The 24,007-nt window shown below is 31.9% G+C and overlaps 3 protein-coding genes across 3 annotated transcripts; 1 reads left to right on the forward strand and 2 right to left on the reverse strand.

Annotated features, from left to right (window-relative positions):
* Positions 1–4,010: 4,010 nt before the first annotated feature.
* LOC145093659 (V-type proton ATPase subunit D-like) lies at positions 4,011–5,599 on the reverse strand. The gene is made up of 2 exons (XM_079031866.1): positions 5,459–5,599; positions 4,011–5,045 (listed from the first exon to the last, which is right to left on the reverse strand). The coding sequence occupies exon 2, from the start codon at positions 5,025–5,027 to the stop codon at positions 4,245–4,247; it is 783 nt and encodes a 260-aa protein (XP_078887992.1). The 5' UTR covers positions 5,028–5,045; positions 5,459–5,599; the 3' UTR covers positions 4,011–4,244.
* Positions 5,600–10,077: 4,478 nt separating this feature from the next.
* LOC145093664 (E3 SUMO-protein ligase SIZ1-like) lies at positions 10,078–16,433 on the reverse strand. Its single transcript, XM_079031876.1, has 17 exons — positions 16,206–16,433; positions 15,945–16,070; positions 15,352–15,432; positions 15,151–15,193; positions 14,896–14,968; positions 14,473–14,638; positions 14,253–14,386; positions 14,089–14,157; positions 13,553–13,640; positions 13,376–13,451; positions 13,211–13,284; positions 13,005–13,112; positions 12,586–12,747; positions 12,165–12,269; positions 11,975–12,055; positions 10,687–11,875; positions 10,078–10,591 (listed from the first exon to the last, which is right to left on the reverse strand). The coding sequence occupies exons 2-17, from the start codon at positions 15,966–15,968 to the stop codon at positions 10,443–10,445; spliced, it is 2,622 nt and encodes an 873-aa protein (XP_078888002.1). The 5' UTR covers positions 15,969–16,070; positions 16,206–16,433; the 3' UTR covers positions 10,078–10,442.
* A 4,701-nt stretch (positions 16,434–21,134) lies between these two features.
* On the forward strand, positions 21,135–23,638 carry LOC145093672 (chaperonin-like RbcX protein 2, chloroplastic). The gene is made up of 5 exons (XM_079031888.1): positions 21,135–21,727; positions 22,677–22,768; positions 23,044–23,101; positions 23,180–23,245; positions 23,315–23,638. The coding sequence occupies exons 1-5, from the start codon at positions 21,446–21,448 to the stop codon at positions 23,435–23,437; spliced, it is 621 nt and encodes a 206-aa protein (XP_078888014.1). The 5' UTR covers positions 21,135–21,445; the 3' UTR covers positions 23,438–23,638.
* Positions 23,639–24,007: the final 369 nt, after the last annotated feature.

Here is a 24,007-nt window from a genome sequence, read left to right on the forward strand (position 1 = left end):
GAACCATTTTTGCAGTTTTGTCCCACAAGGTAACTGACTCTCTATTATAGATCTGATCAACTACAAAAAAAAAATTGTGTTGCCTTGAGATTATTTTTGCTTTTGACTTTTTAAAGTTTTGGTCATTAACAAATCGGAACAAATTCAAGCAATTGTGTTTGTCTTTTTTTTGTTCGGCAAATTGATAGTCATGTTCATGGGAAGAGTTTCCGTGTAGTAAAATTTGTTACATATTATTAAATATGTTACTTATTATATACTAAATTTGTATGGTTATTTTGATTTTTGATTTGTTTATTGTGTGGATGGGTTAGGTTATTTTGTTTTCACTATCTATTGTGTGCATGTATGACTGATTTTAAACCAATCATTTTAGTTATTTTAAGAAAGTAATTAATGCATATTACATGTTGAAGATATAATAGATATTAATTACATCTTCAGCATTTAATATGCATTAATTACTTTCTTAAAATAACTAAAATGATTGGTCCAGAATCAATCATACAGACACACAATAGATAGTAAAAACATTTGAACCTAACTCTTGTGTGGATTTATGTATATATATTTTTGTATTTGTACTCTTAATGTTTATTTCATTTTTAAGCATCGTAATTCAGAGTCAACCAATTATAACATCCTATTTTCGTGACTCATCAAATATCAACAAAAGAAAACCCAACCCGTGCAACACATTGGCTTCATCAGTAGGTTATATAATATCCATATATTGGTCTTAATTTTTAAATGTGATACGTAACTGACAAGCTATTGATGTAAAATGGTGTTCATTGAACAAATTATGTTACTTTAACAATATATGGTGTACCGAGAAAAAAAAAAGATGGTTTAATGTATACATGAAAATTAGTTGGTTATCTTTCCAAATTGTTGATCTAAAATTTTAATAGAGGCACATACAATAATTCTAATGAGGATTACATAGATTTTAAATTATAAATACTTTCACGAGATTGTTTAACCAAAATTTTGTTATCCTTTTGTTGCTCATAATATTATCAACTTAGGCCACATTCCTTGCTACGTAAATTTTCTAAATAACCGAATCACACTTTGTACATAGTATTTTAGTAAGTGATTATTCGTATATTGAAGAAATCATAAATAAATAAATGTGAATTTAATAAAACAATTAATTAAATGTTCAGAAAGGTGCCTTCTTGAAAGTTTGTGAATTATCGTCAAACTTTTAGTTCAAATTAAAAATCAAACCATTAGGCTGTTTTCATTTGACAAGAAATCTTGGATGAAAAATGGGGACATTTGTTTCATTGTATTGTTTGTTTCTACAGCATGTGTATATGTATGCAATGCAACTATGCATCATGTTCACACTAGTTTTATTTCTCTTTGATTTTGACCCTTTTTTACTTTCGCTATTTCGTACAAGTACCATAGCTTCACTTGTTTTTCTATTTTGTATTTCCATTAACTTTGAGGGTTATATATATATATATATATATATATATATATATATATATATATATATATATATATATATAAAGAGGTATAAATTAAAAAGTTTTTTGTACAAATCAATTATGCATAAATATCATTAATATTTGTCAAAATTTTGAAGACTTGAATTAAAGAAGGTTATTAATAAATTTAATTTGGAACAAAATGATAATATTAAAATATTAAATTCGCGTATATAAATTAATTTAAATTTTTTAAATTACACACCGGTATTAATTTTTTACTGTTAAAAAAAAGACACCGGTATTAATTATTTACATTAACCATATAAACACACAATATAAATATAAGGTCTAAACATAAATATTTTATTTAAAACTGATAAGTTTTTCACATAATAACTAATAATAAAATCTAATAATTATTTCTTCGTAAGAAAACTATTCGCTAAAAGAATTATTTATCGTTGATGTTTTGTGTAGGCACACATTCAGTAAACAGGATAGAAATTGTTAATAAGAATAGAGAAGAAATAATGATAACATAATATATTTACAATTAGTTAAAAGATATTGAATAGTTGATGAATAATTAAAAGATAAATCATTTTTTAATAATTTTTATAATTGACTAATAATAATAAGTTATAAATAAATTTTTTTTGTAGAAACTTCAATTGCATTGGTTACTTGAACTTTGTAAGATATAACAATTTCAATTTTGGTAATACAAGATTCAAGATTTTAGAATAATCATTGTCAATTTAAGCAAAACTGCCTCATCATTAGTTCAACAGTTTTGTTGATTTGGTGGTTAAACTTTAGCATGAAATCATAGTTTGTTAATAATGACTAAGAATTATAGTATATAAAAAAATTCCTTTACATTTTCAATCACCCGATATTATTAGACCAAAAAATTTATTTTTTAAATTAAATTATTTAACTACAAATATAAAATGACAACTTTATGGTGACAACTCTGAATTTGATTGATCTTATTTAATGACTAATCATAAAACATGCTTAACTAAAAACAAAAATCCTAAATATAAATTTTTTATTGAATATAGCAAAAGTTCCATCAACAAAGCATCTAGCAAATAACCTTAAGGCAAATTTTTATATGATCATGTCATGAGAAGGCGATTTCGAGTCGGGCCAAGCCCAAACCTAATCCCGAAACCTTAACTAGCATTATGTGGCGTCCATTAATTAAAAGATAAATGATTTCATGGAAAAAAAATTGGTCTATCGAGCACATAAGGTTTTAAATATGTTAGTGGGTTGAAATCAACTTTAGAAATGATTTCATGGAAAAAAAAATTGGTCTATCGAGTTTAATTAAAAGATAAATGACTTAAAAAGTAAATTAAGAATATATTTTGAACAACTTTTAACTAGTCACTCATTTACTTACTAGCTAATTTTTCTATTTAACCGATTAATGACTACACACAGCTTCCATTAAACCGGTTGCACATACATTCTATTTACCAAATTTTACCGATTTTAATTTTTTAATACCGAGAAAATGTCCGTATATTTTTGTGAAACAGTTGAAATCACAAATCAGTCACAATTTTTTTTTCAACGTATTTTGCTCATTTTCAAAGAAGTTTGTTTCACATTTCTAGAACATGTTTGCATTTGCATTTCTTTTTCAAGTTGGGTGTTCTTAACTTTTTAAGATTTCAACCTTTTTCCACAAAGAAATGACAAATTCTTTTTGATGATTTCTTTTCCAAAACTTTCCTTCCAATGAAAAGACTTGAAGACACCAAAAGGAAAGGACTTTTATACCCCTAACCTAAACTAGGTTAAGTGACTTTTATACCCCTAACCTAAACTAGGTTATTCTAGAATATCGTTATCAAAATTTTCAACCCTTGAACTCAATAACAAGAAAGAAGAATTAAAACATAATACTCACCTTTTCATTTAACTTTCAACTCAATAACAAAATATATAATGAAAAGATTGTTTTGTAGCCTCTTAATAGTTCCATTCATAGTCAGCATCTATGATACAACCATTAAGAGCTTTTAGCTCGTTAAGTTGGACCTTTGAATTAGTCAAAGGCATGCATCTAGACTCTAGAGGCAAAAGCATTTGAATGATTCAGCTAGAAGGATGAGTCTTTAGTCTTAACAATTCAGATGTGAGAAATTACATCCACATAAAATACATGCTTCACTAACTTGTACAATAGTTATAATGGTGTTGTACCTTATGTGGATGAATCAAAAAGACAAAAACTAAACTTTGTTAGTATAATGTACACACGTGGCAGTTAGTTTGTTATTAACAAGTGGGAGTTAGTTACAAGTTAGTTTGTTTTCAGTTAGTAGATTAATAATTTAGCAGTTTTTACTTTTTAGCAAATGTTGGTAATAAACACACGTGTTTTTAGCAAATGTTAGTTACAATATACGTTACTTTTTACCCTTAATAGCAATATATTTACATTTCTTTACCCACAAAATCAACATACTTACATTTTTTACCAATACTAGCAATATATTATAACTCATAATAGTATGTAGTTATTCACCACAAACAAAGATATAAAGTAAACAATAGCATGATTAAAAAATCGATAAATTAACAAAATCCGCAAAAACAACAAACATAATACAAATAAAAGAAAAATAAAGTCATGTTAACCACATTGTAAGAAAACTGACACCAAATATATAGCTGCACACATGAAGCTTTTATTCAAAAAGTAAACACAGCTCATTTAACAAATGAAATTCATATAAAACATGATAAAAGTACATAAATAAACTAACCTTCATTTCAGAAGATAATGTCTTCATCTTTCTGGGCAACAGTAAGCATGTCATGAGCAGCATTAATGGAGATTCCTTGTTCTAAAGAAAGATGTTCAGCAGCTTGTAACTCCCGAAACTGAGCAGCAGCTTTCATCTTATTTTCAATCTCCCTCTTTTTATAAGCTTGAATCTTTTTCAACCTAAAGAAATCTTCCCTTTCCAATTCATCAAGCTCTCCTTTGATGTAACTTATGGTGTTCTCTAATCTTGGTTTGACCACACTCTCAAGAGCATTGACCCTACGGTTTGTAGTCTTGATTGCTTCATCGAGTGTCAAGAAAGATGTTTGAAGGGATGCAAGTTCAACAAGAACCTCAATTGCTTTCACATATGCAGTTTTACATACTTGAACTTGTTGCCCACCTCTTGCTAAACCAGTTAAGTCGTTTTTTGTTTCTGATTCAGTGAAGTAGTCGAATTTAGGAAGCTTTACACCTGCAATGTTCTCTGTGCGTGATTTGACTCTGAGAGTTGCGGTTTTGACATTTTCAATAACAGTGAATTTGATGTTTTCTCCTGCAACGTATTTGGCTTCAGTTAAAGCAAAGGAGGAAGCTTTCATTACAGTTCCCATTGATTCTTTTGTTGTGACGATTTTTTTAAGGATAGCTCGAAATTGAACTGTTAGAGCATCGCTTTTCTTCTTGAGAAGAGCGTGGCCTCTGGTTGCGCCTACAAGACGAGCTTTGACAACTCCAAGCACAGTGACAGTTGGAACGACATTCAAACGCTGGGTCTGGCCAGACATCTTGTTGAATATGTAAACCTGTTAATAGGAAGAACAATCAAAAGGGGGTATACCTATTTGTGTTTGACTAGGAATTGAAGTTCGTTTAGATGAGATTCGAAGCTCGGATTGCTCCGATGGAGTTCAAGTTCAGTATACTGGATTGAATTTATGTGAACGATGATCACAATTACTAAGATCTACTCCACGGATTTGTGCGGTTTTCAGAAGTTGTGTCAAATGAGTGCAGTTAGGGCTAGATAAAGTGAACTTCAAATCTAGTTGCTAGATTCCAAGTCTGATAAATTTGGATTAAATCCGGGACGATTGGTCCAGATTCTGATCTCGGAGACTTGGATCAAAAATTGTGAGGCAGTAAGGGTTGAATCATACGACTATACAGCAAATTTAGATCTGCAAAAGCAACGAAGATAGAGAAGAAAGAAGAGTACCTGATAACGATACTGCTAGTGCTTTTTGATGGAAATGGAGAAGGTCATACACAAGACGATGATCGCCAGAGTTCTTCCCTCAATCCCGACGAACCAGGAAAGTAGATCCTCTTTTTAATTTTAGCTTGTGATGATGATTATTGAAAATGAAATTGTTGGATGGGCTACGCCTCTATTATAACGCAAAACGGCCCTTAACTTTTTTTTTTTCAATTGGGATATTTACAAATATGAATATTATTTAATTTAGTATCAAACAAAATAACCTAATTGTTTGTAGTAGGGATGAAAGTAGGTCCAAACCCGGATCGGATGGACCCGGACTCGGAAAATCCGGAACCGGTTAACGGGATTTTGTAGAACCGGAAACCGGACTGGTATATTGAAACCGGTTGCGGTTCGGTTCCGGATACGGTACCAGATAAAGTGAGTATACAACCGGAAAACCCGGAAACATCAAAGTAGGTAGGTTGGAACCGGATAAAGTGAGTTTAAACCTGGAAAAACCGGAATTTTTTTATAATTACTCACTATTTAGTGAGTTGAATTTTGAAAATTTTCATATTGATATCCCGACTTTAGGGGACTGTAACTAATTGAATAACAAACCAAAATTAACATAATTATAATCTAAAATCATGTACGAACTCTGAAATACACTCTGGAAGACACCGCATGTCAATCCGACTTTAAACAAATGAGATATGCATAAATTACAAAAACAAATAGCTAAAAAGTTGAAAATTTTCAGTTTTGATATCCCGACTTCAGAGGACTGTAAATCATTGAATATTAAACCAAAAATGACAAAATTATAATCTAACTGATGTACAAATTGTAACTATAAGTTGGAAAAAACCACATGTCAATCCGACTTCAAACGAATTAGATATGCATGTTTTAAAACTTTCACCAAATACAAAAAAACTAAAAACTTCCAGCTTTGATATCTCGACTTTGGGGAGTGTAAGTCAATGAATATAAAACTAAAAATGGCAAATTTATAGTCTAAAATCATGTGCAAACTTTAAACTACATGTTGGAGAAAACCACATGTCAATCCGACTTCAAACGAATTAGATATGCATGTTTTAAAACTTTCACCGAATACAAAAAAACTAAAAAACTAAAAACTTCCAGCTTTGATATCTCGACTTTGGGGGAGTGTAAGTCAATGAATATAAAACTAAAAATGGGAAATTTATAGTCTAAAATCATGTACAAACTCTAAACGATATATTGGAAAAAAAAACTACATGTGAATCGGAGTTGAAACGAATGAGATATACATCTTTTAAACGTTTTACAAAAACCAATTCCGGACCTAAAAATGGTACCGGTTCCAAACACCGGTTCCGGTTTTTAGACCCGGTTTACCCGAACCCGATGGACCCAAACCCAGATTACCCGGAACCCGGATAAAGCCAGTTTTTAAACCCGGAACCGGTTCTATATATTCCGGTTCTAACAATTCCAGTTCCGGTCCGGTTTTTCAGTTCTAAATCTCATCCCTAGTTTGTAGTTTAGAAAAATGATCCATCACTCCGGTACGGGTTACTAAAGATTCAATATCAGTCTTTTAACAACCTGGTTGAGTGGTTTCCTACTTGACAGAACTCCGAGATGTGGTACCCACCATGTTACGGAAATAGGATTTCGGATGTTCTAGAATTTGATGAAAAAGGACTCGGATGATGAATAATTTAGGGATTTGCACGTATGTTCTCGATTCCCTTGAACATTTTATTACTTATTTTTGTGTTAGAAATTGAAAAAACGATGTATGGAAAACAAAAACAATGTTTGGAATCCAATGAACTTGTTTGGAACAAATGATGTTTTTCGTATTTTAATACGTAGAAACCTAGTGTAGGTAAGTAGTTATCCTTTTATATATATATATATATATATATATATATATATATATATATATATATATATATATATATATATATATATATATATATATATATATATATAAAGTAATAGGGTGTTGGAATTACATGACCCTTATGATAAACTCATCCACAAACATGTTTGGAAAGAAAAGCCTTTCTAGAATGCGAGGAACATATTCCGAATGAATTCAACAGTCTAAAATAAACTTATCTGAAATGGAACCATGTCTGAAATGTTATGACCTTTTCGAAAATAGACATATTAGTTTCATTTATACTAACTTGGTTTTATGTTATTTTATCATAAGGGTGTGTATAAAGCTTCATTAACTATAGTATGCAAACCTTATCTTGGTGTGAAAGTTCTTGCAAGCTTACAGCTTCTCCAACATAGCTTGCTTGAAGTCCACATCAATGTGGAAAGGGACATGTTGCTCATGCCTTACATGTTCTGTAAAGAGGTTGTTATAGTTCCACAACTAAGAGTGGATGATATATGCTTTGAGCTAGGCGACTATAAACGATCTTTGGAAAGTGCTAATTTGATCATCTAACATGCTTGTTGTTTGGTGAATATTCCTGACTACTTTGCCTAGTAATGAGTTTCGAAGGTGTTTCCATTAGTTGAATCGAATGACTCAATCAAGTTGCAAGATTTAGAGGTCGTGTCTAAAAATTCAAATGAACAATATCGAATTATTATGCGGTTCGAGTGTGTCTAATGTACATGTTGGAAAAATGGTTTCATGGTTGATACAATCGTCAACTAGTCAACTATGACAAGTTCATTTTCCTCATATCTAATCTCTAGGAGATCAATATGTATTATGATTTTTAGCATTTTCATGGACTTTTTGTAACACTCATTTTGGGTTGGAAATTTTACCCCTCAAATGAATTTCTATACAAAATAAATTTGAATTAAATTAATGGACTTAAAACTTTAAACATTTAATTAAAAACAATAATAATTAGTTAAGATGATCTTTAAGATTAAGAATTAAGAAATAACATTTGGATAAATTCATTTAATTACGATATGCACTTATTTGTGACAAATTTTATCATTTTAAGGATGTATTAAAATATATAAATCTAGAAAGGTATTTAGAAATTCATATTGAGTTAAATAGAAAATTTGAAGATTGGGGTGGGGGGGGGGGGGGGATCTTGTCAATTTAGAACTTAGCTTAACTTGGACCGAACTTAATAAACTAAGTTTTCGGTTTATATTGCGAAATATATATATTAACTTACTAGGTTAAGATTGAAGTTGTGGGTTAAAGATTTTAGTAAAAAAGTCATATCGTAGAGAAAATAGGGGTGAATAAACATAACGGATTTTTGAAACCAAAACTGATGTCGAGCCAGACCCAAATATATATTATGGTTCGGGATTTGGTTCCTTCAAATTGTTGTTTTTGGTTTTCGGTTCCACCTATATTTTAGGGAAAAAACCAACATGGTAAAAGTTTTGAGGTTGATTATTTAAATATTATGAAAGTAAACAGAGTATGTAGTGAAAAGATTCTAGAATGTGTTCGGAATGTTTTGAACATACAATGTATTTGAAATACCGATAATGTACCATCAAATTCTGAAATATTTGAAATGTAATTACCAAAAGGCTTGCAACCCAGTAGTATCAGGTGATGTCCTCCCTTTTTGAAGTCGAGGGTTCAAGTACTCTCATAAACACATATGAACTTAGATGTTAATTTATGAATAGTTTATGTATTTATATTTGCCAGTTCAAATAAAAAAAAATCTAAAATGTAATCCACTTTACAAACTCCTTAGACTACTCCTATTGGGGTAATATGGGCGAGCCGCTCACCCATTCTAGATTAAAAGAAAATGAAAACAAAATTACATTTGGTGAACTAAGCGAGAGACACAACCTCATTTCACCGATGCTCATCTCTTTTTATCATTAAATAAACTCATGTGTCAATCACTTGCTAGTATAGGTAAAATAGCTTTTGTAATTGAATTTTAATTTTGTTAATAATTGTATTTTATTTTGAGTAGAAAGTTAAATAAAATATATCAAAATACATGATTAATTTTTCTTTATAAAATGATACCAATACTGATATAATATTTTTTATATTTTTTTTATATAAAATTGGATTGGGTTTGATTGCTAATGGATATAAAAGATTGAGTTTAATTGAATTATAGACGTGGAAGAAAGAGAAATTAGTTATATAATAAATGATTGAGTTAGATGGGGCTGTGAACAGGGATAGCAACTCTAGGAGCATTCCAGAATAGATGATCACTTTTAAAAATCCAAAAAAAAACAAAAAAAAAATTGTTAATGATGTCTTTTTGTAAAGGTTAGTTTACCGATTAATCATCATCAAATTATATTCGATTAAATAGATATATTAATCATCATAAAACTATATTGAAAATACTACAAAAGCTAGATCTTGCAAGCAAATTTTGAATACCAATTCATTTTGATTGAATCTTTCGACTCCATTTCGATCTTATAAAGCATAGAACAGTCATATGGAAGATCGTGAGAACCTTGGTTTGTTTCTCGTAAAATTATATAACCCCACTTAACTTATCGCGGTTTCAACTTCTTTTGCAAACATCTAGAGATTTCATTTCAGCCCCACCTAACTCATAAAAAGAATTAACAACTAATTTACTTTTTTAATTGCCAAACATCAACTAAAACAACCTCCGCCCAAGTTTTTCATGATGTAAAAAGAGAAAAGTTATGTTTCTATTCAAGTAACCAGAATAATAAGTCTCGAGTAAGAGTTAAAAAGAAAGAAAAGATTTACATGCAATTAATTTCCTCTCACTATAAATCAGAAAAAAGAAGTGGTTTATGATCTAGAATCTAAATATACTTGCTACCAGAAAGAAGCCTATTAGAATGTTACAATTTCACCATGAAAAGAAAAAAGAAGAAGAAGAAGAAGAATCTATACCAACCACGCCTTTCTTGAGGGCAAATACGGCATTATCCATTCCAAACCCTAAAATTTGCACAAAATCAAAACCAACCTCAAGAAGTGTCTTGGGTCATTTTCTTCACCATTTAATTTATTAATTTATCTTTATCATCCCTCTTCTTCTGAATCTGAATCAATTGATAGAAACAATCGTGGTCTAACAGACCGCTTTTGTCTAGGAAATGAAAACGGACTATCCGATCTTTCCCTGCTACTCTTTTCAGATCTCACATCACTCATTCCAAGTAGCAATGAAGCTATACAACAAAAATAAATTAAAAATCAAATTAGCAAAAAAAATAATAATAAATAAATAAATAAACATTATAAAAAAAACCCATCAAATTAATACCCGTATCTGCCAATGAATCCAGTGTACCATCTTTCAATGGTGCTTTCTGTCTCGAATTCAACCCATTCACACCTGGATCCGGTTCACAGCGGACCCCACCGCCACCGCCACCGCCACCGCCACCGCCACCACCTAGGCTGAGGGATATCCAGTCATCACTTCGGAAACCATTTGATGACATGGATTGCTGACGTGTCACCTCTACATGTTCTGTTGTTGTTGCTTCTAATGGTTTTGTAGGAAGAAAAAGCTGAAGCGACGGATCATCACCTCCGTAAGCTGCTAACGGGTTATCAACCAACCCATCGTCCGCTCCAAGTGCGGTGGGACCACCCATTGAAGTCTCGCCACCCAATGTAAATCCGCCAAGTGGACCGTTATCAGTGGGGTCCGCATCTGAACCGAATAACTGAAAGCTGGGCCCCACTCCGTGATTGTTGTTAGAAGGTACAGACCAAAAGGGGGCTCCAAAATCATCATTGAAAAGACCAAGCGGAAGACTAGAAGGGTCTTCAGGATGTGAATGCAAGGGTAGATTTGGAAAACCAATTTGTGCAGAAGAAGAAAGAAGGTTGTCATTATGAGTAACAACAGTGTCAGCCACAGCCATAGCCTCATCTTCTGAATCACTCAGAACGATGACATCGGCATCACCCGGATTTACAAATCCATGAATGTTCAAAGAGAGTGAGTCGAGGTCAACCCCGTTAGGGGTAGAATAGTCAAACTGCCCACCACCATCTTGATTGACACTAGTATCATCACCACCACTACCAGTGGCACTACTGCTCATGGGAATAACATTATTATGAGTAGTAGTGGTATTATTACCAATACCATGACCGTTGGTGTTTATGAAGTTTTCGGGCAGTTTGCTGCCCGAAGAAACTGAATTTAAATTATCGGGTTTTCTGACTTCCCAAAACCCGTTTTTGTTTTTTTTCATTCCGAGTTTTAAGCCCCTAGTGTGACCTTCGGAGCCGGTCAAACCTTCCTGTTTGACCTGTTTTAGAGCTTCTAATTTGGGTTTAGAGTCGACTTCCATGGGGACACCAACACAAAGTGTCCCATCGGGCAGATGCCACTGCCCAAGTTCTCCTAGACTTTTTCGGTCATCTTCTGACTTTGCCCGCCATGAACCGTCTGGTTTCACTTCGATTTCTGTCACGTCCTCCCCACAATTACGCATCTTTATAAAAAAATAACTTTTAGTTAGTAAATCGTTTAAAAAAATTGTTAGAGCTCAAAACAAAGATAACCAAGAATAGATTAAACGATAACTAATTACCTTAGATGTGATAAGCGTAAAATATGGGTCGATAATGACATTCTCCAAAGCGTAATTCTTGAGACAAATTGGGCATTGCCACTAAAGGAAACACAAAGGTTTTAAAAGAAAAAAAATTAATAACTTATTAAAACAGATAAATATGATTATGATTATATATATCAATGAAGAATTGTATAAATGTTCTTGCCTTACGAGACCGTTGATTCATTTCAACAAACACTTCAAGATCAAAACAGCCCATGTGGGCACACGGTTTGAATCTTCCAGCAATTTTCATTCTAGAACCACTCATCTGTAACATAAATATCAAATTCAAATCTTCATGTTAAAAAAAGAAAGAAGCAAAACTATCAATAACAGTTTAGTCCCTGTGGTGTGTCAAAAGTTACGGATTTAGTCCAGATTTTTCATTTGTTACAAATTTGGTTTTGTCCCAGAAACTGTGTTAAAAGGAAAATGACTATATTACCCCCATCTTAATCTTAAATTCTAAAATCAAATCCAAACAGTAGTGACCATGATCCAACAGATGACATAGTCCACAAGGACTAAAATTGTAATTTACTAATTTAAAACAAAAGAGATGAAAGAAAATGTGGTGTACTTACAGGGCAACGTAGATTAACCGGTATAGAATCAGAAACAACCTCCAGATCGCTGTCACTGTCAGCATTTTCTGTGGGGGCCCCACCGCCAACACAGCGGCGAACACGTGCAAGAGCATCTTCAAACCGCTCACCATCAGACTCTTTAGGAATAAGGTTGAGAATCTATCAGGGGTAAAATCGTCAAAAATAAAAACAATAGCATGGTAGTCAAGAACAGCTGAAAATATGGTTGATATTGGTATTAAAAAAAAAAAAAAAAAAAAAAAAAAAAAAACTACTTCCTGTTGCTGTCAAGACAAGAAACATAAAACATGGTAACCACATGTGGCATGTATTGGGGTGGGGGTATTTTGGTCAAAAAAACAATAGCATAGCATTTTTTAAGAAACTAACATCTGGATTTGAAGGAGACTTCCCACCTGTTGAACTGTGCGCCGTTTTATTATCCGGACACCCAAACAGAAGACGCGAGAATCACATCCTGTTAATGAAATTTTATTAATTCCATCTCGAGTGCATGGTGTGATCTGACAAAAAAGAAATCTTTATTAATCATGTCTCGAGTGCAGGGTATGTTTATATAAATAATAAATCCATAATTTTGTATAATATATATTAAACTTACAATAGGACCATCATCACGACCATTGGCTCCAAGCAATTGAGCACCTGGTCTATTTGTTGCACGCATTGGCACCCCTGAGTCAAATGCAGAGTTTGATTAAAACAGATGGAATTAAAGCTTAAATAGATTGACGCAATTTAAATCAGATTAAAAAAAAATACCTACCATTGATTTGAAGTTCTGCATATTGTGGCCATTGCATTCTAAAAGAAACCTTGTCATTCAGAAGCATACACCAGGCCTAGATATATAGATTTAGAATCACCCATATTTCATTAAAAATATATATATTTATGTTAATATAAATTCATTAAAAGGGAATTTATATTTTATATAACTAACCTGCACATCATACTCTGGTTTCACCAACAAATCCCTATCTACTCTTGTAAGTTGAAAAGTCTTTTCAACACTTAGAACTGGATTTGCACTGAAATACACACGAAAGGTAATAAAGAAAAAAGCCAGAGCCATCATTTTTCATTCAAAATAATTCCATTCTAAAATATGTAAACAAAGGATTTCGATTTTCAACGTAGAGCCATTTAAGAAAGGGAAAATTGTGGAGAATAATATGAGCAATGTACTTTTTTCCTTGCCCATAATAGCAGCATACTTACATTTCTTTATCGCTAATAGCAATGTATTTACATTTTTCTACCAATATGAGAATTCCATTTTATTTGTTACATATTGCTATTTAAGTATATTGCTAGTATGTCTATTGCTATTATGGATAAAATATAAAAGGCATTGCCTATATTGGTTAAAAGAGTAAAGTAGTTGCTATTTCTTGCAAATTACCCTTTAAAATAAACACACACACACACACACACAAAAAAAAAAAAAAAAAAAAAAAAAAAAAAAAAAAAACTCACCCGTCTGTAGGTGGATTTGCAATAATCAGCTGTACAGGAGGTAAAGGATGTGCCACAGAAAGCAAGAACCTGAATGTTGAAAAATTACATCAGTAACCATTTCTTATTAAATTTTTTTAAAAAAAAATTGCAATAGAATTTTGGGAATAAAAATTATTACTTACGGATCTGCACGACCAAGTCTACAAATTTCACAGTAAAACTTTGGTGGAGGTGCTGGTAAAATACCCTCCAAGGGCTTTTCCGGAATAATAACACAATTAATATGCTGCCACACTTTGCATTTTGGATCTTCACACTGAGAATAAAAATTGAATCATAATACATAAACCAATAATGGGAATGAAAAAGGTAAAACGGCATATAAGAGAAGAAAAAAGAAACCTTTATCATTGAATCAGCTTGCAATGAGCTTCCACAGGGGCAACGAACTTTTTCCATGTTTTGAAGAACATCTTCAATCTCCTCTTTAGGTTTTGTACTATTAGTTGCATCTAAAACTGCTCGACCTTTTGATGCCAAGTCTGTTGCCCCTGAATCCTGCATTTTCCTTGTTACAATAGAAAAGGACACATGTCAGAATACAGTAGATACTAGCAATATAAAGCAGAAAGCAAATACTAGCAATACAAGCCTACACACTGGTTTAAATGGAAGGAAACAAGTTTACATGAAAGGGTAGAAGAAAGAGTAGTAAGATCACAGTAGGGCATTTAGTCATTTTATGGAATATGGATAAGTACATCAGCAATAATGAGGTGCATAGGCATAAGTTTTCAGGAAGAATCAATCTAAAGATATGCAAACCTGTAAATGTCATCAACTAATTTAGCAACTTCTTCCTTCCCAACAGCATTTTTCTTGGACCACATTCCTGAAACTGCTCAACATGGCAATCAAATGCAAGATTCATTACCCATGTAAATAAGTACACAAAAAAGGGGGGAAACACATAAATGTAGACTCCACTTGGCCTTTTTGACATATGAATACATACGGAATAAAAAATATGACTTAGAAACAGTTCTACATGATTTAAAATGGAGTAACTTTTAGTTTTACCTCTTTCATCCGACAGAACAGCTGATATTCGGTCAGTGAGATCCTATAGGAACAAGAAAAAGATAATCAAAAAAAGTGAAGGAATAACTGAATAAGAACAATGGCAACACCCCAAATCAGGTAGTCCATAGTCCATACAGATTTAAGATCTATGCAGATAAATTCTTGAACAAGCCACAAACATAGAAAGCAAAAACCAACCTGCTTCTTTCCTTGTTTGGAAAGACCTAGTTGGGTGAGAATGTCCTTCAGTTCTCTTATTCGAAAATGTGCCATTTTTTCCTACAACAAAGAAGAGATAAATATAAACACGTTGCAACTAGAACCAATTCAAAGTTTATGGGCATACATGATAATACACCAGTTTTCGTCCCTTTATTATAGAAGTATTTGTGTCTAAACATGTGCAATTTCGTAAAAAAAAACACACAAGCAAAGCAACTAGAAAACATTAGAGCTAACTACAGATAGATAAACAGGTAGAAATGGATTAAAATGAACGATTCTTCTTTCAGTGAGTGGTTATACAAGTTATGTTTTTTTCTAACAACCAAAGGTCCAAAAACATCTGTTAGCTGAGAATTGATCAGATAATAGTTCTATCAAAGTAAATCGATGTCCTCAATTCACCACAGAAGATAACATATGCCCTTAATCTTAGTTAATTGAATTGTGGACTTCAATTGTAGAAAGAAGGAAGTATTAACCACATATAACACGCATTCACATTGAATCTTGAACGAGCACAAAAACGGCCTTCAGACTACCCTATATGCACAAAATTGAATCAATACCTTGCAACTCGCTACCAAATCCATCTTTAACTGTATACATAAATCGCCCCTGTCGCCCAGCAATTAAATTATTCAGCAGCAACCAAGCCAATAAAAAACTGTCATCTGCTTCCGAAAAATTAACCACTGATCCAATCGAAAACGTTCAAACACAAATCACAATTAATATCTCAACCAACAAACAAATAGATAAATAGAGTTTGACCATATCCAAATATTCAATTGCCTTGAATGCAATTTCACATAGATTAGGGCACTTACACAAATTGGGCAAAATTGGGAGTGATGATTGGCACAATCGGACCTTTTAGGAGTATTTTTAGAAGTCAGGAGCGATACGCCGCCGACGTATATTTCTCTCTCATCGATTATTTATCTTTTTTGACTGAGAAACGGAGCCGGGAAGCAATAATCATCCTTCAATTACGAGAGTTTAAACGGACGTGAAGGATGGTTTACAATCTGATTTAGTTCTTGCCAACAAATCCGGGTTTGGATTCTATGCTGCTTACGTGCATTTTAGGATCCTGTGTCCTCTCTTCTCGATCGTGGTATTGCCATATTAGGAAATTTAGCATTATTTGCATTTTTAGTACCTGTTATTTGAGAAATTTCAGATAGACCCCTTTAAACCAGATTTGGTGCTTTTTATTTTTTTACACTTGGATTTTATGCGTGCAAAGATCTTCAAATCATGAATGATTTCACTCATAAAGATGAAATTAAAGAAACTAGAACGATTTTAGGATATGATTTTCTATTAAATTTAAGTTAATAGTTGAGGTCTAAAATCTTCTAAAGCATGCTCACATTACTAGTAAGATCAAGTTTATTCATATAAATTAATTAAATAAGAATATTATCAACCAATACTTATAGTCATTTTGACTTTGGTGTTTTGTGTCCACTCTTCAAGCATTCCAAAAGTCAAAAATCAACTGATAAAAGATGTTTATTGGTAAAATATAAGATAAAAGTTTGGTGTGATCACTCAATATAATTGATTTAACGAAAAAATAAATTTTGACCATGATAAATTAATAATCAATCTTATAAAAAAAAAAAATAACGGTTTGAAAGTATTTAATGCTTAAAATATTAATAAAGTCGTAATTGTTACAAGTATTTGACATAGTGTATTTTCAAACTTGGCATGCCTCATATGATTGAACTATGAGCTGCGAATTTACGCCCCGTTCCCGAGTTTATCAAAAGAAAAGAAAAGAAGAGAAAAGAAAGTCACGGGATAAAAGAAGAGAAAGGAAAGGAAAACAAAATTTTCTTTTGTGTTCCCGAGTTTGAGAGAAGTGGAAGGAAAATTAATCAATTTCTTCTTTCCTTCCAAATCCTCCCAAATCGGAAGGAAAGATAAGAGGGAAAGTGATCCTTCAATTTCTCTCCACTTCCTTCCTTTAATGAAACTCGGGAACACCATTTTTTTCATTTTCTTCTCATTTCCACCCATTTCCATTCCTTTCTCTGGTTAAGTTCAACTCGGGAACGGGGTGTTATATTAATAGATCTGTGTTAATGTTATCTAGTTAGATTATAAGTCATAACACACTAGAAGAGGTCCATTGAAAATATTACATATAGGGGGTGTTTGGCTTAGCTTTTAAAAGCTCAAAAGAACTTTTCCAAAAAGTTACAAAAAGTTAGCATTTCTTGACTTTTCCAAAAAAATGTTTTTTCTTGTATTAAAACTCCAAAAGTTATTAGTTTGCCAAACATCTTTTTGTTTTTTTTTCTTTTACAAAAAGGACTTTTGGCTGTGAAAAGTTAAGTCAAACACCCCCATAATATTTGTTTATGAGCATCAATATTGAAATTGTAAATGAGCCTAAAATTGTTCGCCTACATCAAACTTTTAAACCCTCCCTACCATGTGCTTTCTTTATATTTCACACCATTTTAGAATTATTATGGATGTTAGAGTTGTACAATATAAGTTTTTTCTATTAGAATATCTAATTTATTTTTAAACTAGCTTATAACCCGTGAAAACCATGGTTATAAAATTAATTAAACTTTTATAGTAAAATTTTAAAACTATTAATCAGTTATTTCAAATAAATTATATTAAATAAATAATTAATTAAGAGATATTTTTTTAGTTATATAAAATTATAATGGTTGATTTAAATAAATACATGAAATTATATATCTTATAATATACATTAATTATATTTTATTTTTTATTCTAATGTTATTAATTTAATGTAATTAAAATGTGAAATTTAAAATTTGTAATGAAGAATCAATTATTAATTTAATGCAATTAGAATGGTAAATTTAAAATTTAAAATGGAGAAATAACAGGTTGAAATGTGGCATAATAGGTGACATATAATATTAATGAGAATTTCTAATATTATGACAGTTGTCAATAGAAGAATAAACTTATTCATTTATTGGAATAGGGAGATTCTTTTTAATTTCATATATGTTCCAGACGGTATTTGAACTTTTAACCATTAAGTTATAAGCCTTTTGGTATAAACTATAACAGTTACAACATGACGATCAATCTTCATGTTTGTAACATTTTGATGTTTATTATACTTTTTGTAACTATTGTTTGTATGTGTTTCAAATAATTAAATTTTTGTATATTTTGAATACAAATCTATTTGTGTAGTTTTTATAGTATCAAAGGTATCACGAAACTAGCTAACTTGCATGTGAAAATAAATAAATAGAGAAAGAGAGAGAGAGAGAGAGAGATAGAGAGAGAGAGAGAACAAGCTCATTGTCTATTTGTATAGTCCATTGTTTTGGTTCAAGTTATATAATTTGTGGTTATTATCATCAAAACTCTATCAACTCTAGCTTCTTGGTTTAAATATTCACTATATTAATTTTTGTATCTTTTACCCCATTAAAGTAACAAATGATCTTATAAAAATGGTAAATTAAACAAGCTATTCAGATTAGCAAGTCATATTGCACATTTTAGGTTAGATGACGTGTACAAATTAAGCCACGCAAAAAATAGGTTACGTGGTGTGACATTCCTATTTTTACAGCCAGAAAAGACCAATTTCGTTTATGCTTTTAAAATAAAATCAAAGTAATCTTTCAAAAAGTGGTGTAGAATTTGTCCCCAAAACAAAATATGATAAATTTTTATCAAAGCATTTCTTAAATAAATGTATTTTTCATTTCATTACAAAACTCAAGATGTCCACATTGATACAGACCAAAAGCATAAATAGTACGATATAGGCCTTACAACATTTATTTACATCTACTGGCCTATAATCCAAAAATCTCTCGTCATCATCCAACTATGCTCTGGTTCCATTACTTGTATGTGACAACCCGTAAATTCTTTCTTGTAAAAGTCAAAATTGGCCATTTAAAGTCAATCATACCAATCAAAAGTCAAACTTATTTCCATTATTATCTTAATATAGTTAGGGTAATAAATTTGTAGGTATAAAAACCTAGTATCATGAGGTGTTGTGTGTTTTGGAAGGAAATAGTTTAAGACCATCGCAGCCTCAAACGAGCCTTCGGGCCGTGAACATCCCTCGGACTGCAAAACGGTGCATGGTCGTGAACCGAAGCCATGAACATCTTCGGTCGTACCCCCCCCTTATATATAGGAGTCTGGCTAACTTTTACTTCACTTATTCACTTCTGACCGTAAACACAAGGCTTATCTCTCAAGGATCATCAACAGTGAACACCTTTTCTCTCTCAAATATCATCCTCTTTCTCATCTTCTTCAAGTGAACTTGCTCAGGACCTTCACTTATTGTAACACCCATAAAAATCGTGCCAAATTTAAACTTTTCAAAACACTTAAAACCATCTAACATTACATAATTTGTTTTCAAAATAATAAATATCAGAGTATCCAATATCAATTCATAAAATCATAACAGCAGGAGGAGTGGTACGATTATGCCTTCGCCTTACCACGATCACCAGAAGTACCTTAAACGTTACACCAAAACTGTAAGCCCGAAAGCTTAGTGAGCTACCCCCAAAATATCATTCTCATAAAATCATAATCATAGCATATCATCAAATACATAACAGCATGCATAACGAGCCTTCAGCCTGACTGGACCGCCTCACAGGCCTTCAGTCTATCTGGACCGCTCTCTGAGCCTTCGACACGTCTGGACCGCCTCGTAGGGCCTTCAACCTGTCCAGACCGCTCGCCAGGCTTTCGGTCTGACTAACGTCCCTCCTGGGCCTGTAGTCTGTCCGGACCACCCTGGGTATGTCGGCCTTCAGCACAAAGCAGAACCGCCTCAACCCAACCCCAAAACAAATAATCATGTGCACACAAATATCATACGCTAGCATACATAACAGTCAAACCGATCAACATATCGCAAAGCATAGCGATAATCCTATAACCAGGATACCAACCTAACAGGTTTCGTTCATAATTAAATAGACTATAAAAAACCAAGCTGCTCCTAACCCATACGAAGCATGAGCCTATTTTCTAGTTAATATTAACAAAACAACACAACCCGACCGGGGCCATTTATGTGGATATCTAATTCTCACTGATGTTAACAAGATGTTAAGATTCCAAAAACGGTCTAAAAAGTAAAAGAGAAATTAAATATCCTTCTACTTTTGTTCTTACAAATCTTCCTATCCAATTATGTTAAGGTCGAAGTTAGGTTGTAAGATGTCGAAGTTGTAATGTTATTTTACAAAGGCATTGTATATCGAAACTTAATGTCTTTGTAATTTTTTGTATGCTTTAATATTCTCTTATAAATAAGAGTGTTACTTAGAGTTAGATAAGAACCCGAATGCTATCTTGTCTAATTTTCTCTTTGTAACCTTTGAAGCATAATATGAGCTGAAACCAAATCTTATTTACATTCGGTGTTATTAATTATCATACTTTGATTTGCATTTCATTTTCTCGATTTAATCCTTCATCAAATTAAATGATGACATGTGTGATATTAATATTTTAAAATATCATTAAATAAATATTAAATATTACACATGTCGCTATTTAATTGAATATGAGGATTTATAGGAAAAAAAATAAAAAGTATTCTCAAAGTAAAAACATATAATTACAACCCAGACTATGGCCGTTTTTGTGGATATCTAATTGTCATTGATGTTCTTGCAATTGAATCATATAGACCCGGTCCGGTCTTCAAACACATGAGAAACCCAACTTCGAGTCGGCATGAAAACTCTTCATGGTTGGACCATTTTGGACCTCAAATTTATTTCTGGCCATTCTTCCCACAAATTCCTTGTTTTCCCCACACGACTTCTCTTGCCCACCAAAACACAATCACCTTCTTCACTTCTTCCTCAAGAGCTAATCACGCATGAATCTTTGACTTCAATCATCAATTTCTACTTTTCTTTCACACCCACCAAAGTTCTCATCTGGGTGTTCTCTTGTTTCGTTGTTCGATTCTGATTTGGCTAAAAAGTTTCAATCTTTACCCATAAAGAACCCAGTTTTTAGGGTTTTAGTTCGTCTCTGTGAGTTCTGAACCATGGTAGGGGGCATATGCGTTGTTGGTTCGCCCATTGTGGATTCACATACTTCCCCATGTTTGTGTATCGATACACTCATATCAACGCATATGAATCACACAAGTAATGGGGATTTGAATTTGCAAAGGAAATCGATCAGTAAAAAGCTGAGATCTTCTTTCACGGATTCCAGGCTTCCATCAAAGGCAATTGCTTCCAAGAAGCAGAAGAGGGTTAAAAGTTTTGTGATTGTCAATGATCTTGGTGGACAGTATGAAGAAAGTTTTCATGATGTTAAATCTGTAAGAACTTGTAAATCTACTTCTTTTTAATCTTTTATGTCGAATTGTCGATGGTTATTTAATTATATTTGCAGATCTTACAAATGAATTAGGATTCAATGGGTATCTATAAATACTTAACTTTGATTTAGAAAACCCAAAACAAAATCCCATTTTTTTTCACCAATTTTAGTGTAAGGTTTCTTCAACCCAACACCATTTGTTAGATAAAAAATGGTGTGGTGGATAGTAAAATAATTTGGTGCAAAGTTTCCTCTGTACAACTTTGAATTTTGAATTTTCATATTTTCTTAGTTTTTTATTCTATAATAATATGATATACGTGATATTTGTTATTTAATATTATATTATAATTTGAATTAACATTAATTTATTATGTGTATTAAATTGAATTTTATGTTTCAAACTTAATTAACATTTAGTATTATTTTATTAGCAATATAAAAGCTTTAATTGATGGAAAAAAGCATTCCAACACATAAATATGCAATAATCTTTAAAATGTAGATGTAATATTTTTCAAAATGCACGAGTAAGATTTATTTAAATGTGCGTTGAATGTAACTTTTTTCATTTAATAAAATGATTGTTTTGATAACACGATGACATAATTATACACGAATGATTTTATTTCTTTATTATCGATTGTCTGATAATATAATTTGTAAAGTTACTGTAATTAGAAAAATATGGATCAAAATTGTAAAAATCCAATAAATATAAGAACGGTTGTTTTATAAAACTAAAAAGTTAGAAAAAAAGGATATTAGTATAATTGATTGGAGAGAATCACTCTTTGCACCAAATATTACGTCAACTTTATCATTAATTATCACAGAAAGAAATGACATTCTATTTGGAGTCTATAAATACTTGAAATTGTTTCAAGTTTATGACTTATTTACCCTTTTGGCATGAATCTAATGACCAAATGTTACGTTTCTTGCAGCAAATCTTCAATCTTTTCACCTACAAAGCAGTGAGGACTGTTATGAACCAACTTTATGAGATGAATCCAACTCAATATCGATGGTTTTATGAGTAATTCTACCAAATTCATGATTTTTAGTACCAAATTTTTATTTTTATAATTAAGTGACATATTTTTTATTACTATGTTATACTAAATATTGAACTCGTTTTAGAGCATTTCAACACAAAACACCATTTTTGTGTATTAAAAGTTTTATATTGTAGACTACCAATAACGTCTAATGATATAAAGGTTATTGAGCTTTTGGGTATTATTACATAACACCATTAGGTTACTCTATTTCTGATTTTGATACTGTAATTTTGACTTTTTTTTTCAACAGTTTTGTGGCATCAAATCAGCCCATTGATGGAAAACGTTTCATTCGAGTCCTTCAAAAGGTACATAAAAATCTCACAAATTGAACAACATTCATGGGTCTTCAACTGTGTTTATAATCTCAAAATTTGTTTTTTTAGGAGAAGCATGAACTTGCAGAAAGAGTAATGGTGACACGCCTTCACCTTTATGGTAAATGGGTCAAGGTATGTAATTTGATTTTGTAATTTCGGGTGGCAAAATGGGAAATTTATGGGATTTGGATTTTGTGGTAGAAATTGGATCATGCTGAAATGTATAAAGATTTTTCGGATATGAACTTGGAGTTGATGCGTGAAAGGCTCATGGAGACTGTGATATGGCCTTCTGATGATACAAATACAGAAAAGATTGGATGAAAGAGTTCTTTGGTATGTGTATGTGTATATGTATGTATGTATGTATGCATGCATGCATTTTTTCTTTATTGGTTGTTGTTTAATAGGTAGATTCATGGTTCAAGAAGTTTAGCTAGATTTTGGTCAAAACACCTTTTATTTACGATATGTATATGTATATACTATATATATATATTCTTCATATAATGCCCTTTTAGAATAGTTTGAAGAAGTATTTATTGGTTCATATGTTGGAGTGAATTACCATTATACATTTGTACGTGATGCGATATAGTATTTGTTAGGGGTGACAACTCTCGACCCAAACCGTAACCTGACACGAACCCGACACGAAGATAAGCGGGTTAGGGTTGAGATTTCCGACCCGCCAACCCGTTTATTTACTGGGTTGGGTTACATGTTTGGGTTCGCGGGTCAACTCGCCAACCCGACTAATTTATTTAATTATCTATTTATTTTAATTTTTAACAATCTAATATTATACTATTATTTTCTATTTATCATATCCTTAAAAATTAGTTTGGTATTCGTTGGTATCATCGGACATATTAATATTAGAGTTGTATGTTT

This window comes from Lactuca serriola, chromosome 1 (assembly GCF_051521515.1).
Source record: "Lactuca serriola cultivar US96UC23 chromosome 1, Lser_US96UC23_V15, whole genome shotgun sequence".
Taxonomy (NCBI): domain Eukaryota; kingdom Viridiplantae; phylum Streptophyta; class Magnoliopsida; order Asterales; family Asteraceae; genus Lactuca; species Lactuca serriola.

What these genes read in the sequence shown, in the direction of transcription:
- LOC145093659 (XM_079031866.1), bottom strand. Translation starts at nt 5,027, where the DNA reads ATGTCTGGCCAGACCCAGCGTTTGAATGTCGTTCCAACTGTCACTGTG.
- LOC145093664 (XM_079031876.1), bottom strand. Translation starts at nt 15,968, where the DNA reads ATGGATTTGGTAGCGAGTTGCAAG. An exon ending in TGTTCTGTCGGATGAAAGAG is followed by an intron (nt 14,969 to 15,150) that starts GTAAAACTAAAA and finishes CATGTTGAGCAG; the next exon opens with TTTCAGGAATGTGGTCCAAG. An exon ending in TTAGTTGATGACATTTACAG is followed by an intron (nt 14,639 to 14,895) that starts GTTTGCATATCT and finishes TATTGTAACAAG; the next exon opens with GAAAATGCAGGATTCAGGGG.
- LOC145093672 (XM_079031888.1), top strand. Translation starts at nt 21,446, where the DNA reads ATGGTAGGGGGCATATGCGTTGTTGGTTCGCCCATTGTGGATTCACAT. An exon ending in CAATATCGATGGTTTTATGA is followed by an intron (nt 22,769 to 23,043) that starts GTAATTCTACCA and finishes TTTTTTCAACAG; the next exon opens with TTTTGTGGCATCAAATCAGC. An exon ending in TCATTCGAGTCCTTCAAAAG is followed by an intron (nt 23,102 to 23,179) that starts GTACATAAAAAT and finishes TTGTTTTTTTAG; the next exon opens with GAGAAGCATGAACTTGCAGA.